Below are 17,099 nucleotides of genomic sequence, written 5' to 3'. Positions count from 1 at the left end.
TTCAGGTGGTCTGGACTGACTTTACATCTAAACTCGGTGCATGAGAGAGAAAGGGGTCTTGCCCCCTGTATTTTGACTTAATGACAGCAAAGAGAAAAGGCTGGTTGCCTCTCTGCCTTAAAATTGTCTTGATTTATAATGCAACCATCTAGCCCAGCAACCTGGAAGCATAGAAGTTTAATCTTTCTTCTCGTCTTTTGGAGTTAACTCACTAAGACAGGCTTCCTGTTAAAAAAGTTGAATGTCTTTTGTTCTACCCATGTACAGGAAATCTGGAACTTACTTATTTTATTTATTTAGTTTGTCACTCGTGTATAAGATAACAGGAAAGAATAAACATGAATAAGAACACAGGAAATGGGTACAAATAAATGGGGACAGTAGGACAGGGATGTTAGGCATGCTGGTGCACTTATGCATGCCCTATCCTATTCTATTCTGAATAGATTATATCTATTTTGGGAGTTGCAATTGCATCTTATTTTGAGAAATACTGAATTAGTTAAAGGTTAGTGTCACTTAAAGAAAAATAAAATAACCAATGTATTTACAGTTGTTTCATTTGCTTCTGTCCAGATAATTGCTGTAACAGGTTTTGTGGATGGTGACAGAGGCGATCTCAAGTTGATGGCCTACCTAGCAGGAGCAAAATACACAGGCTATCTTTGTCGCAGTAACACCATTCTTATCTGTAAAGCGTAAGTGCTGTTCGGAATAATAATGTGGATAACACTGAATGGGTCCAGTTTTATGTCTGCTTTTCTAACAGCTGTTTTTCAAAATAAAAGCATTTAGTTTTCCTGACTTTGTTATGCTATAATATATTTAAAATTTTGGAATAGATTCTTCTTCAATTGCAGTGTTTTAAGTTTTACTGTCTATTTTTATTCTATAAAAACTAGCACTGCAGCCCTCAAAATTGTATGTTCCAATGGTTTAAGAGGATCTAACATCATTTTTCATTTTTATAAAAAAGTTTAACAAATTAGCAATATTACAGTCTTCTGCACTCTACTGAAAGCTGTCTGGGTTGAGAATTTGGGGGTGCAATCCTAATATATTTGGAGAACATCATCTTAGGAAAAGCTGTTCTGACTTACTTCCTGTCATTGACTTTTTTGCTTATTTCAAGGCCAACTGGTGTAAAGTATGAAAAGGCCAAAGAGTGGAGGATACCTTGCGTTAATGTACAATGGCTCTGTGATATCTTACTTGGAAATTTTGAAGCTTTGCGGCAAATGCAGCACAATCGATACACAGTTTTCAATCTTCAAGAACCCTTTGCTCCTAATCAGCATCTAGTTCCAAACCTTCTTGGTAAGAAGACTTGCAAAACTTTACAAACATTGTGTTTCAGTGAAAAATAATAATTTGTTGTTTCTTTTGGACATTCCATTATATTCACTATGGGTGCTTCTTTTGATAGTATGAACTACTATAAGCATGTTGACAAAAATGAGGATCTTAAAGTTTAATGAGATTTATTCGTAATATGCATAAAAATAATTTTAAAACTAAATTAACCATTGATTGTCTTTAGTTTCAAATCTATTTTTTAAAGTATATATCTTTTTTTAGAGCAGGTGGTAAAGTAATATTTGATTAGTGGTAGTTATGTTAACCTTATTAATCTGTAAACGAATAAATAAAACCTTTTACATCATTTCTTAGAAACAAATAAACATGTCCATTTGAAGAAAAGAAATTTTAGTCCGACTATATTTTATTTCATAGGCATTTCATTTTTCAGTTCTTCCTGCAAAAGTATAGCTTAGCCAAAAGAAGAAGAAATGGAAGATTCAATTGAAAGGGAAGATTTCCTGAAACGTCCTTTAAATATGAATTATGTCTTACGACAGCATCATCTAACTCTACAGATTATTAATGAGCAATCTGAAATAAAGCAGAGTTTTTAAATGTAGCCTTTTTTCTTGTGATGTAATTAATTGCTCTGAGTTGTCTTTATCATTTTAATTCGTCAATTAATTTAATCCATTAATTTCTCCTTTTCCATTAACCCAGTTTAAGGGAGAGAGGGAAATGATAGGAAGAACTACATGAAACTACATTATATATTTATCCAACCTAGGCCAATTGCATCATGTTTGCCAATTGCATCATGTGTCAAAAGCGGGGGGAACACAGGGGGGATTCAAGCGCTGGCGTGCCCACACCCATAATACTATGCACGCGATTCCCCCCCCCCCCCCTGCATTTGGTGCGCTTTTTTTCGCCCTCCCCAGGCTCCAGAGGCTTTCACTATCCCAATTCTATGCGCTTTTATTGTACACCTTAATTGGTGACAAAGAGTGATGTACCAAATGGATATTGACCCAGGTACTGAAGCATCCCAGAAACCATGCCTTGGTGTAAGAATTTCTTCTTTCTGTTCATTAATTCCAGATGCTTGGAGGGTGCCTTTAAAGGTGTCACCTGAACTTCAAATGGTACGTAGTGTTGCTTTAAACATCTTTATATGTGGGGAACAGAAAAAAGAATGCATGTGAACAAAACGAAGAGGTCCTGGACTATAAAATACTTACATTGCTTAACATATTTTGTATTAATCTTTAGTTAAAATTTTGCTATACCTGATTATTATATTTCTTTCCTTCCTTGGAAATCAGATGCAGTGTCTGTATAAATACTTGCCCAGTTGACTGAAAATTTCCAGCTTGGTTATGATCACTAATTGGGACAAAAAGACTGCCAGTAAGAAGGAGGTTCCATAAAGTGCAAGCTCCTGGAATCTGTTGTACGCTCTTTTGCATTAATGTTGCACCCTCATTCCCCCCATTTAAATCTATGATTTTCTTGGCATGAAATGAAATTCTACTTTATTCTTCCTCCTACACAATGATGAAGAGGGAGCAAATCCAGGAACGGTTTTCTGAGGGGGAGGGGGGAAGGGATGCCAGCATCAGTTCATTCTGAAATGAGATGTTGACCGGTCATCTCCCAATGCAGTGTATTACACACTCTCATTCTTAAGAGTAATGTGTCTCCAGCTTACAAGTGACTAGGAATAAAGGAGTATCCTGTCCAAGACTCCCAGGCCATAAAATGTCCCAAATAACAGGGCAAGATTCAACCCCAGTAACCACATCAGACTCACCCAGGAAGAATTGGCAACATCGTCAAAAAAGTGCTGTGCAAATTAGTTGCAACAATCAAATGGGCAACCTAACATCTAATTCACCCCCAAGAAGTGAACTGCTCACCCTGAGCAGCACTAACAGCTGATAGCCTATAGCACAATTTGAGAGAACAACTACATTTACGTTGCCTCTTGCTACTACGGTCTAGTTTTGAGGTTATATTTGTGCTTGGTCAGATCCCTTATGGTCTTCCTGCACCATTGCTGCAAGCATTGCTTCTGCAACTACATCTCCCAGAGCTCAGCAAACCAGGAAGATATCATGGATCTCCCAGTATAGAAAGAGGAGCCATCACATTAAGTATCCCATGTCATCTTCCCAGTTGCTTGAGCTCAGCATTTTGCATAGGCATATTTCTACTTGTGCGCATAATGCCACATCCTGAACTTGCAATATATATGAAGGTGAGTCTCTGTTCATGTCTTGGGGACTTGACTTTTCTACTATGAGTATTTTAGGGGCTTAAGTAATAATTGATGAACTAAACTAGATAGCATACTTTAAATAAAGAAAATTGTTTAGAAAGCATTACAAAATGTTTAAGTACATAATCCATGTATCTTTTTCTACTGCAGCATTATTACTAAAATATGATTATTTTCCTGGAATTTAATTTTATGAGTTGGAGGGTTGTTCTGTATACTTACATGATTTTAGTACAGTATATGTTTTTATATATATTTAAATATATTGATACAAAACTCTAAACAGTGCTTAAGAAAGCCAAATGTATACCTTCTAATTGTAGAATGTGAGATTACCACTTAAACCAAAGCAGAATGAACCAGTAATTCAACCTACAATCAAGAGGCCAAGGTAAGAAAATGACAATGCTTAAGCAGTTCAATATTTGCTTGGAAATGGTATTGTTACTGAAATGAAATTATTTTTATATTTTAAGCATTATACATTTTTGAATTACACCTATCTGGAAAAAAGTATAACCATGGGGACAAATCAAGCAGCAAATATTTGGAAGTGAGATACATGTCAAAGGAATATGAAACATCACAGCAAAAGCTGTCCCTTTTATTTTATAATTTACTAAATGAGAAAAAAAATCTTTCATTTAGACATTTAGACATTTAGAGAACTATATGAGTTGTCCTAATTTTGAATTTAGGAAATAATTATTAAGTTATTTGATTGAAGGTTAAAAATAACATTAAGTTAATTTTATATTTCTAGAATTGAAGACTTGCCAACACCTACAAAAAAACTGCCACCAGAATTGACACCAGTGATTCTTTTTACAGGATTTGACCCTAATCAAGTACATCAGTACATAAAGGTGAATTCCTTCTTGAATTAAAATATTTCATGTGACTTTAAGGTTGATTTCACAATGTGCTGGTTATCTCTACTGACAAATTGGAATTGGTGACTGGATCAGGCCGTGTATCAAAACATCACTTTGTAATAATTGAGCATTGTTTTCCAAAAGTATTTTTTTTTCATGTACATGGCTGTCCATTGATTGTATAATAACAATTCATTCTCTAGTCTGTTGTCCTAAAAGTTCTAAAACTCTGTTTTTCCCCCTTTTTCTTTCATTTTTAGAAAGTCTATGTTCTTGGAGGTGACGTAGCGGAGTCTGCTCAGAAGTGTACTCATGTGATAGCTAGTAAAGTAACCCGCACTGTAAAGTTCCTGACAGCAGTTTCAGTTGCAAAACATATTGTAACACCAGAATGGTTGGAAGAATGTTACAAGTGTCAGAAATTTATAGGTTAGTAAATGGCCATGTTGAACAAAGTAAGAGTTTATTGTGGAGTCCTTCCTTCAAATATGACTGTGGAACTTTGATTGGAACTGGTGTCCTTTGGTTTACAAGTAAATTAACTTCACTGAAGAAATTTTTCCTCTAAAATACTATTTTTATTATCTTTGACTAGAATAGAATAACTGCTGTGTTATTTTGAAACTGGCCTCTTACAAGTCAATTCATCCAAAAATCCATTTTTTACTCTCCCTCTAACCACTCTGTTTTAGTAATCTAAAGAGTGTGATATAATAGAAAAGTAGGGTTGGAAGGGACCTTGGAGATCTTCTAATCCAACCCCCTGCTCAAGGAGGAAACCCTTTATCACTTCAGACATAATTGCCCAATCTTTTCTTAAAACTTCCAGTGTTGGAGCATTCATAGTGGAGACAAGTCATTCCACTGATTAATTGTAATTGTCAGGAAATTTCTCCTTAATTCTAGATTGATCTCTCCTTGATTAGTTTTCATCCATTGCTTCTTGTCCTTCCTTCAGGTGCTTTGAAGACTATGTTGACCCCTTCTTCTTTGTCCTTCCCCCCTCCTCTTCATTCTTCATCTTTCATGTGGTCCTTGGCTTATGTTCTTTTGTCAGTGATTGTTCAGAGTTTAGCAGTGCTAAAAGAAGAGAAGTAGGACCAAACCTTGAACTTCTGGCCGTTGCATTTCCATGGTAACACGATTGCAATCAAGGCACTTGGGTGCCCTTCTTGCAAATTGAATTGAATTCTTTATTGGACAAGTATGATTGGATACACAAGGAATTTGTCTTTGGCGCATACGCTGTCAGTGTACATAAAAAGACAAGTTACAATATTGCAGTGAGCCACGATCATGTATTTACCGTTTGTGACCTTTTGTATCAGCTTCTCACAGGAAAAATTAGTGGCAAAGCTGGCAGAGAAGGTCATAAGTTGATCTGGTAAATTATCCCCAGGGATCTTGTACTCTAACACTCATCCGCTTTCCATAGTGCCTGCCTGCCCATAGCAGCCTCCCACTTAGCCATAGTTTTACCAGTCCATTTGCACTTTATAGCACTTGGCCACATCCCCCACTTTCTTCCATAGCATTCCTCATTCCCTGCCTCTTAACAGTTAGCATGGTCCTGGGCTTATGATGGCAACTCATACTGCCATGATGGCTGTCTGTAAGCATTGTGATCAAGTGATGTTGCACTTCATGCTGCACTGCTTAGTGACTGTACTCCTAATCCAAGAAGTTCCTGTCTTGCAGTTTTTACATGCATGCTTTAAAGGCATTAATGCAATTTTATTTAGTCAATCCAATGGGTGATCTTCCACTCTGTAAATTTAGTGAACATCAATGAAGTATTTAAAGTGAAGTATTTTGACTGCTAGTGGTAAGGTGACTTTTAAGCATCTCAAACTTTCTCAGAATAATTCTTAAGAATGAGTAAATGATTTCACCATCTCCTGTTTTGAAAAATTAAAGTTATGTTCCCTCCACCTACACCTTTTTATAGAAGAACAAAGCTACCTGCTCCGAGATGCAGAGGCTGAAGTCCTTTTCTGTTTCAGTTTGGAAGAATCTCTAAAGAGAGCGCATGCAGCACCACTCTTTAAGGTACAATTCTGTTTGCTTACTGAGAGCTACAGATTCATATATCGTCACATATTGGAGGGTAAGATCAGCAACATAGTTTACAGAAACAAAACAAAAAACAGATTTTTAAGGATAATTCCAAGGGAGAAACCGATGTCATTTAATCTAAAAAAACCCCACAGGAAGACTAACCTGAAAGAAATTGGGAACCAGAAAACCAAGTTGGAAAGGAAATAGAATTTAATGTCTTAAGCAGGGCACCATTTGCTTCAAAAGTGAATCTACATATATATCCAAGCACAAATAACCAATAATTCCAAAATTATTTGGAATTCATGCTTTTAGTTTCTAAAAACAGTGTGGATTAGAACTGCATTAGTGTTACTAATAAAAGAATATTTGTAGCATGAAATGAGGGGTCCTCTGTGTTTTCTGAGCTTGTTTGCTTTCTAACAGACGTTTCATTAACCAAACTAGGTAACATCATCAGTGCTGTGGGTCGGGGCGGAGACTGGGTTGGACTGTTTACCGATGGCTCTTTTGCAGTTTCTTGATTGTTAGTCTGAAGTTAACCTTGGAGTTAATTTGTGCTGATCTGAGTGTTGATAGCTGAGGGAGAGATGCTGGAAAGTTTCCCTTTTGCATAGTGTGTAGATGTTGTTAAGGTCTTTGTGTCTATTGATGGCTGATTTGTCAGAGTGACATGCTTCTAGAAATTCCCTGGCATTTTTGGATTTGGCCTGGTCTAGGATGGTCACATTTTCCCCAATAGAAACTATGGTTAAATCTGTCTATATGTTGTGAAATAAAAGAATGTTCATCATGTTTTCTGACTGACAGTTGGTGTTCATGGATGCATTCAGCCAGTCTTCTGCCTGCTTGTCCTACATAGTGATTGTTGCAGTTCTTACATTGTATGTTATAGATGACTCCTGTTTTTTCTTCTGGAGTTGCTGGGTCTTTTGATTGGCTTAGGATGTTATGAAGGGCTTTAGTTGGCTTGAATGCTATGCTGATTCCATGTGATTGTAGTAGTCTGTTGGTGGTTTCTAAGATATTCTTGATGTATGGCAGTGTAACTCTTTTTAGGGTGTGTGTAGGTTGTGCTGTATTGGGTTGAATGATCAGGGACTTTCTGATAAAGTTGCTTGGCTATCCATTGGTTGAAATGTGTTGTATAGATGCTCCATTTCCTTTTTCTGCTATTCTGTGTTGCTGCAGTGTTTTTAAATGAGCCTGCTTAATAAACAGCCCAACCAAATAATCTCTAAGACTGCTCTCTCCCACACAGACAGGCAAGTCACCAGAATATAAACTGACAGCAAACAGCACCCCTTACTAGCACTGATGATGTTACCTAGTTAGGATAATGAAATGTGCAAGAAAACAAGCAAGCACCAAGGACCCCACATTTCAATCCTGAGCCAGAAATATTGTCCTTTATTTATTAATTCTGTTTACCAGCCAGTCACAAGTCACTGTCTTAGTTTGACATGTGTGGCATGACTATTGTGCTTAGGAAGTCATAAAGTGGAATCAATGACTTCTCCAGAAAAATTCTGTAGGGACAGTTAATTTCAGAAAAATCTATATATTTTCTATATATAGAATATATGTATGGTAGTTTTATACATTGACTCTTAGTGGCAGTGTGAATTCTTTGTTTAAAGTTTATGATGGAGAATTAATTGAAAACAAGACCTACTAGGAAATTACTTGTATAAACAACTTCTAATATGTTGCAACATTTATAAAATTATCTAGTGACATTTTGATTTGTGGAGCATTCCATTTGTGTTTAAAGGAACAACTGTTAGCATGTTAAAAAGTCCTAGCAGGTAGGATTGTGCCTCAAAACTGGATTTGTAGGAGAAAAGGTGATTCAGAGCATTGTTTGCATCTCACCTATGATCACATGTCTAATTTAAACACATTTTTCTTGGATGTGTTGAAAGAATTGTATGGTTGACAACTCTAGCTTCTAAGCCAATTAACTTTGTCAGAGCACTTGCCATATTCTGTTACAAATGCTTTTAAGCAGCCTGGTAATGTAATAAAAAAATCAGAAAGTAAAAATAAATGTGTTTGGGCTAGTCACTCAGTGTCTTCCCAACATCCCTCATAGTGAAGGGTGTTTTAGGGGAGAATGATCCCTTGGAAACCTCATAAATTTCTGAAGGAAAGAGTGGCATATAAAACAAACAATTTCAAATAAATCAATCAATTGTACTTTATGCACTAAAACCACCTATTTGCCGGAAATGTTCCTAGTCAGGTTTCATTCTAGAGCACAAGATTCATTTAGAGTTTCCACAAAATAGTGAACAGAGAAGTCATTATTAAAAATTTTCTAAAATGTTAAAGTGTAAAGGATGCATTATTTTCTGCTTGGCAAAAAAGTTACAAGCATTACACCCCCATATAGACACACACACACACACACACACACACACACACACAAGTAAAAACTAATATGAACTATTATAGAATAAGGAAGAAAAAATAGAAATCAAAGAGAAAGCTAAAAGTGGAAAGAAAAAAGTCAAAGTAGAAGAAAAAAGGTACAAAAAATGACTTCTGATCTTTATAACAGTTGTAAGTACAATTCTAAATTTATCTCTTCATTTCTTTCTATAATCTATGCTATCTGGTCTTCAAAATCATAAGTTCAACTTTTTCTCTTTTTTTGCAAAAGTCCACATGGGTCATGAATAAATGTAGATATTGTCTTTTCTGTGACTCTCTGAATGGATATGTGCCCCGTCTTCTTCTTTCGCATCTAGATCAAACTTTATACTGCCAGAATAAGGCCACTTGTTTGGCTTTGTTGTTGGCCAAAAAGAAGTCATTATATATGTTTCTGGTAGTAGCTGACATACCAGCAGATGGGCTAGGCTCTGTGTCTCTCCACATTCACACCACTTGAGCATATTGGTCTTAAATTTAGGCAGTCCAACTGTCAGGGTCCTCCGTGTCATATAAGGGATGTCATATCCTCGAGCCATATTCTCTACTGTTATTTCTTGCTCAGTGGTCTACTTCCTCCATCTTTTAATTCAGTTTTGTTTCTTGTGTACCCCCAATAATGTTTTTTCCCCTTGCCATAATGTTCCTATATCTGAGCCAGCGGGCTCGGGGCACATGGCCATTTAGAGAATATCGAGAATCATTCTCTTGCTTAGTTCTCTCAGCTACTTCTGCCCCGATTTTAGCTGGGGCAATGCCAGCGAGAGGATACATTTTCTCAATTGGTGTAGGTTTGAGACCACCTGTCACTATGTGTATTGTTCATTGACAGCTACATCAACTTATTTTGTATATGCAGAGAAACGCCACATTGGAGCAGCATACTGATGTGCGCAACATAGATGGTTACATTACCTAGGTATAGCTTATCAATTTCCTGATGATTCTGTTTTTCGAGCAGATTTAGCTTTAGAGTTCAGGCAAGGCTGGTTTTAAAAAAAAGCATCCTATCAGGTGTCACACCGAGATATTTTGCTATTGGACAGGGCTATAGTCGGTTCCCTTGCCCCATAGCATCCAACTCTTCCATTGAATCTTGATTTCGGAGGTGGAAAGCAACACTTGGGTCTTGTTTGGGTTGGGCTTTAAATTGTTGATGGTGCAATATCATCCTAATTCTTCAATGCTACCATATGTCTCCCAACTATCTCATCAAAAGTTGATCCTGGTGAGCCCAGTGCTATATCATCTGCATAGATGAATAGACATTTATTTGTAGGGGATTAGTTGATCATTCGTATATACAATGTTGGAGAAAATACGTTTCTTGTGGCAGCCCGTTCTCATACATCTTCCATATATGTTCTTACCATTCAGGGTCACATAAAATCACAATTTTCCATGAGCAAACAAGTCCATAAATACATTTTCTAAGACAAAAAACATATTTGCTACAAAGGCTTTTGTGCCTGTAAATGTCCCTAAAAAAAAAGTAGAAACATATAAATACTTTTAAATACATACATAGAAATGGGTAAAATATAAATGTTCTTTGAACTTTTCTTGTTTTAGGGGAAATATTTCTATATTACTCCTGGAATTTGTCCTAGCCTATATACTATGAAATCTATTGTGGAGTCGGCAGGTGGCAAGTTGTTATCTAAACAACCTTCTTTCAGAACAGTTATGGAACACAAACAAAATAAGGTAGGTGTTATCTCTATCTTTTTATGGAATATTTCACTGTAAACTGTATCAACTAATTCAGTTCCTTTTTTTTTTAATGTAGAGCTTGTCAGAGATTATCCTTATTTCTTGTGAAAATGATCTACACTTATGTCGTGAATACTTTACCAGGAACATAGGTAGGTCCTTACTGTCCTTAGGTGATACTTACATGTTTAAACATTTGGGATTTATTTATGTATTGCATTTTGCCTCATCATGCTCTCTCAGACTCCAGAGCTTCACCATAATACAAATGCTAAAACTGTGCATAGGATTTTCTTAACGGTTGGTTCTGTTTTGCTATTTATTTATTAAACTTGCAAAAACAGTGGTGTAACATGAGAATTGCCTGCACAGCTGCATTCTGCAATGGCTGAAGCTTCTGATACTCTTCAAGGGCACCCCCATGTAGAATTCATTGTAGAAGTCCAACCATGAGGTGACTGAGCACAGGGAGTCCCAATCCAGAAAAGGGTGCAACTGGTGCACAACACAAAGGCCCTCCTAAACATGACCACCACCTGCTCATTGAGGAGGAGTTGCAAGTTCAGGAAAACTACCAGATTATGCACTGGGTATGCCAGTGATAGAACAAATCCCATCCAGAACTAAATATGTTAAATCCTGGAGCTGGAAGCTCTAACGCACCCAAAGCTTACTCTTACCAAGGTCGAGCTGATGTCTGAAAAAAGTTCAGGGAAGAGCAACATCAAGGTCTGGAGAATAAAACATGAAGAACAGCTGCAGGATTTGGGTTTGGCTTGTCTAAAGAAAAGGAGGACTAGGGGAGACATGTTAGCAGTGTTCCAGTATTTGAGGGGCTGCCACAAAGAAGAAGAAGTCAACTTATTCTCCAAAGCACCAGAGGGCAGGACAAGAAACAATGGATGGAAACTAACCAAAGAGAGAAGCATTCTGGAATTAAGGAGAAACTTCCTAACAGTGAGGATAATTAATCAGTGGAATAGTATTCAGAAATCGTGGACGCTACATTACTGGAAGTTTTAAGAAGAGATTAGACAGCTACTTATCTGAAATAGTATAGGAACTCCTGCTTGAGCAGGGGGCTGGACTAGAGTGTCCTCCAGGGTCCCTTCCAGTTCTATTCTGTTTTCCTTCATCCACACCCTCTCAGCCTCAAGACAGTGCTTGGGTCTCCTGGGATGGAGATGGAAATTTGAATATCATCAGCAAACTGTTAGTACCTCACCCCATGATGGTGAAAGACCTCACCCAAGGGCTTCATGTAGATGTTGAAAAAGAGTGGAGAGAGTACCAAGCCCTGTGGACTGGATCTCTCTCTCCCTAGCAACATCGATTGGGATTGGCTTTGGAGGAAGAAGCCAAATCAGTGAAAACTACGCAGCCCAACCCCAAATCCCACAGCTGGCCTCAAAGGATACTATGGTCAATGGTATAGAAAATCATTAAGAGGTCAAGGAGAGCAATGATGAATGTACGATCTCCATCCCGCTCTTGCTTTTCCTGCCCCATACCCAGGTCCAAAACCTAACTGGAAGAGGTCGAGATAATTCATTTCATCCAGGACCCTCTGAAGCTGCCAAGCAATCACCTTTTCTACCACCTTCCCTAAAAGGGAGAATGGGAAACTATACGAAAATTGTCCAGACAGGTAGAATCAATCATTGATTTTTTTTTTTTTTTTTTGAGGAGGGGGCAACCAATACTTCCTTAAAAGGTCCTGAAAATGTGCCTTCATCTATCATTACCTGAACTTACCTGGCTGTTGCTGTTCTGGAGGATTTCACCGACCAGGAGAGGGACAGGGATCTAATTGGCAGGTGGTTGCACTGATAGTATTGAGGAAGGTGTCCATTTCGTCAGGTTCAACAGAATTGAACTGTTCCCAGATAAACCTTTAACCATGTAAGACCTTTCCTTAGGCATCTCACACCGAGCTGCACCACGTTTAGGTTTCAACTGGGAATGAATCTTCGCGATCTGTCCATCAAATTCCTTCACGTGACTCTGAAGATGATCACCTGAGCCTTCATGTTCCAGGAAGGACCGGGTGATCCCGAACAGAGCCACCAAGTGACACTATGGGACGCAATAAGGGCTGATAAATAATGGTATTTTGCTGCTGTTATTGCCAAGAGGTAGCAGCTCTGAATTGTGTCTCGTTGGCTTCATTCCTCTTTTTTCTCCAGCAGTGCTCAAAGCGTTTATTATCCTTTTCAGAACCTTGCATCTCCTCCTCCATGTGAATCTGGTCATGAGAAGCCCCTCAGGCACAATTCTGTCCCAAGCCTCAGCTGCCCTTTGGTTTTAGGATGTGACCAGAGCGTTGGCAGGAGCATGCAACAAATTTTGTTTGCTATTAATGTAAGCTGCCAGAGTCGCTTCGGATTCAGGCAGCATCTAGATTTCATAAATAAATAAAGGCATACTTAGTGGTTAGGATATAGAGATGAATATATTGCTTATCACACAGTTCTTAATTTTTTTACAGTTGCCCCAAGCCACATGCCACTTCATGAATTTACATGAATCTACTCTTAATTTGTCTTATTTATTTTCAAAAGTATAAATACAACACCTAAATATTCAGTATAAATACAACATCTAAATATTAATGCAGTAATCAATATTAACAGCCAGAACATCTTTTTGAAATGGATTAGATAATAATTGTGCCTTTGTCTTTCTTTTTTAATATTACCTATTTATTTGTGTTTTATTTCAAGCCTGAATGCAGTTTCATTTGAACATTACAGTTGGCTGTGATCCAAAAGGACAATTTTGGGATAAATTGTTCTGGCCATAAGAAACAGTCGATGCTTGGAACAATTTTGGTACTGCTATTTTTCATTTCAGGGCAGCAAGAATAGATAGGATTGGCAGCCTACATAACAATTGACTATTGGGATGATTTTTAAGAGATTGCTGGAAAAAAATTCTGATAGGAAAAAAATATTACAGTACCTGCAGACAGTATTTCCATTTCAGTCTTACTTTGGCAAATTCCTTCTGGCCAGATAAAATACAGGTAGTCCTAGACTTACAACCATTCATTTAGTGATTGTTCTAAATTACAGTGGCACTGGAAAAAATAACTTAGAACCATTTTCAAATTCAGAAATGTTGCAGCATCTCCATGGTCATGTGATTAAAATCTGGACGCTTGGCAACTGACACATATTTATGATGGTTGTAGGGTCCTGGGGTCATATCATCACTTTTTGTGACCTTCTGACAAGCAAAATCTATTTGGAAGCTAGATTCATCTATGTTACTAACTTAGCTGCAGTGATTCACTTAACAGCTGTTGCAAGAAATGTTGTAAAATGGAGCAAAGCTCACTAAACTACCTTACTTATTAATGGACATTTTGGGCTCAGTTGTGCTTGTAAGTCAGGAACTGTATTCTATTTTCGTGCATTCTGTAATGAAATATTTCTTTTTTTGTCATTTTCTTATTCTGAAAATGTTGCAAATTAAAATTCAATTATATTTCTTTGCACTGTTAATAATTAGAAATAACAAACATTTTTTAATATTAAAGATGATTATCATTATTAAATTTATATGCTGCCTGATTCCCAGCATCTCTAGACAGTTACTGAGTATCAAATATAGGAAGTACTATTTTGTTCCAAGTTGAGCTTAAGTTAAGTTTACTTTATCATGTCACCTTGTACAACAAAATTAAATGCCATTACACATATTAGTGTGAAAGGGAGATGGATTAATGTAACAGAATAGAAAATAAAAAGTTGAAATGAGTTGCCAAACATGCTGTTATTGACAATTATATGAAAGTTTAACAGCCACCATTTAAAACCTACTGTTAGGAAAGGCTAATACTATTGTTAGTCATTAAACAGACTACTAAGGTAGTTTGAATAGGAAAAAACATTTGACTTTTGTGCAAGGTCATTTTATGACTTGAAACCAAGAGAATTCTTAGGTGTGGTATATTTATTTGTTAACCGAGGCACTGCTTGGGTGCATCTGGCAGATGCCCAGGATATGACTTGCCACTGATTTAATCTGGTCAAATGCACCATCTGCCTTTTAGCCATCTTTTATTGGGATCCAGCTGCTAGGTTTCCCTAACTGATTAAAATTTTATATTAATATCCATCATATTTGTATGTTCTTTTGATATTTTGCAGATGTCCATGGTGCAGAATTTGTTCTGACTGGAGTCCTCACTCAAACACTGGATTATGATTCATATCCTTTTGTATGCCACTTCCCTCCTTAAATATTACACTGATTTCTGCAAGAACACCAAGCTCAATTAAATAGGTTTGGTTTTCGGTGTTTGTCGTATATTGTATAAAATAGATATATGCAGACTGGAAATTATAATGCATTACAGGTAATCCTTGAGATACCACCATAATGGAGCCTGCCATTAGGATCTCATACCACAATGGCCATTAAGCAAATCCCTGCTCTCCGTGATGGAGCTATTAAATGAATGTGCAGGTCATTAAGTGGGGCACAGGATCTCTGGGGTGGAGGAGACCCTTGGAGGCCTAGCACAGCATCAGGCCCACCTGCCCAAGGCATCCCAAAGATCTACATAATACTCATTCCTCCTATTCTTTTCCCCATAGTAATAACCCTGTGAGGTGGATTTGGCTGACTGGCCCAAAATCACCCAGGCGTTTTCGTGCCTAGGACGGGACTAGAACCCACTCTCCTAGTGATTGGCCCAAAGTCACCCTGCCAACCTTGATGGCTAAAGCAGAAGTAGAACTCACAGAAACCAGGAGTTTCTAGCCTGGTGTCTTAACCACTAGACCAAATTGGTTTATGTTATTACATAACATAATGGCATATGTGACAAAGCATGATTATATCAAAATGATGATTTGTCATGAGACGAATGCTGAAATTATGTACTTCTATCATAACTCGATGTTGCCAGAAATAAATTATTAGCCTCACATACCTGAGGATTGTTTAAACAAGTTGATTCATTATCTATCTATGTATCTAATCTGTCTATCTCTATCATCTCTCTCTAGCATCTATTTTGACAGTGAATTTTTCCCTTAACTAAATCTACATATAAATTTACTTGACTCTAAGTAAAATGCCTTATTTTGCTTCAAATTTTTTGAAGCCTTCGTCTGAGCTTTTCCAGCCTGTGGATTATTTAATCAGGACTTTGTTGAATTCTTGTTTTCTCTTGTTTTGCTGAAGAGTGAAGAACAGTTGAAGCAGGAAAGGAAAATTCTACTGCATCTGTTTAGGATGTGTCATCTTTTATTATTAAACTAACTATGTTTTATACTATAAGGTAGACCAGAAAGATTACTTTTTATATTGCAAAATAGTTTCCTAATTTTTTTAAGTTTTAATAATCTGCAGTATTCAACCAAAATCATAATTAAAATGTAAAGGAAGAAGGGCTTGTGGCATGTTTAAATTAAGGAAGCAAAGATTTTATACTTATTTTATTATGCTGTTTTATTAATACTATCTCATGTTTAAAATAAACGTAGTTTTAAATGATGTTTCCTTAAAATTTAGTGGTTGTTTTTATTTTTTAAATGTTGTGCAATTATAGCACTTTCTGGTAAGAGTAAACACTGTTCTCTCAAGTGGTGTAAGATATTCTTCCATTTATTTTACCAGATGTGTTTGAATATTAAAATCTGGGTATTTTAAGCAGTTTATTAATGTTATGTGTGTTCCTACCGCAGTTAGATTGAATTCACTCATAATCTGCAGTGATATATATACTTCATTTGTAATTTTTATGGAATAAATATGCAAAATGGAATTTATGGAGGCAGTTATTTCATTCAAGTGTCAGTCTTAAAATGTTATTGTTAATCTATTGTTAATTTAATCCATTTAATTTTAAATTGGATATTCATCATTTTAGGAGTAATTCAAATGTAGCTATTTCAGCAAGTTTGCATAAGTTCCAGTTAGCTTGCAATTTTATCTGGTTCTAAAGACTTTTGTTGAATAGATAAAATGTTAAAATCATTTCTATGTGTTTGGCTTTCTTTTTAAAATATATTTTTCATGTTTGCAATTATGGTAACACATGAGTCTCTATTGATTATCTTTGAATTGATAACAGATTTCCCATAGTTCTAAGTAATTTGGTGCCTTGGATTTAAAAGTACTTAGGAAGTACTAGCAATTTACATAGGCTGAAATAATTGTATATTTCTAAATGTGGCTCTTAGAAAAGAGCCATGTATGCAGTGGTGGGTTCTGGATTCCGTTCCAACACTTCCGCAAGCCTCTGTGACGCTCCAGCTGTTCCACGGAGCATCACACATGTGCGTATGCGGAAGCACCCAAAAGCATAAAGCATAGGAAAGGAGCACGGGTGGGCCTTTCGGAGCACCGTACTGGAATGGTACCCGATGCTCCAGGCAGGATTCGGTATGCCCGTACCAGGGCATACTGCCTGCAACCCA

General features: G+C 36.9%; 1 protein-coding gene across 5 annotated transcripts in view; it reads left to right on the top strand.

Moving 5' to 3' along the window:
• Positions 1–16,444, top strand: part of PAXIP1 (PAX interacting protein 1) — a 31,514-nt gene extending 15,070 nt beyond the window's left edge. The window contains exons 11-22 of one of the 5 annotated variants that reach the window (XR_004256938.1): positions 577–698; positions 1,133–1,317; positions 2,404–2,447; positions 3,907–3,974; positions 4,347–4,449; positions 4,719–4,887; positions 6,407–6,507; positions 10,525–10,659; positions 10,742–10,817; positions 12,181–12,313; positions 13,389–13,496; positions 14,820–14,884. Coding sequence is in view for 2 of the 5 variants with exons in the window: in XM_032236832.1 (XP_032092723.1) it covers positions 577–698; positions 1,133–1,317; positions 2,404–2,447; positions 3,907–3,974; positions 4,347–4,449; positions 4,719–4,887; positions 6,407–6,507; positions 10,525–10,659; positions 10,742–10,817; positions 14,820–14,880; positions 15,725–15,740 (1,080 nt within the window). In the remaining 3 variants the exon portion in view is untranslated. Of the gene's footprint in view, positions 1–576; positions 699–1,132; positions 1,318–2,403; positions 2,448–3,906; positions 3,975–4,346; positions 4,450–4,718; positions 4,888–6,406; positions 6,508–10,524; positions 10,660–10,741; positions 10,818–12,180; positions 12,314–13,388; positions 14,165–14,819; positions 14,885–15,724 lie in introns of those variants that run through there. The other 4 variants (XR_004256936.1, XR_004256937.1, XM_032236832.1 and 1 more) reach the window with 4 other exon arrangements.
• Positions 16,445–17,099: the final 655 nt, after the last annotated feature.

The sequence above is a fragment of the Thamnophis elegans genome, chromosome Z, assembly GCF_009769535.1.
Source record: "Thamnophis elegans isolate rThaEle1 chromosome Z, rThaEle1.pri, whole genome shotgun sequence".
In the NCBI taxonomy this organism is placed as follows: Eukaryota; Metazoa; Chordata; class Lepidosauria; order Squamata; family Colubridae; genus Thamnophis; species Thamnophis elegans.
This window is presented reverse-complemented; position numbering and strand designations above follow the sequence as displayed.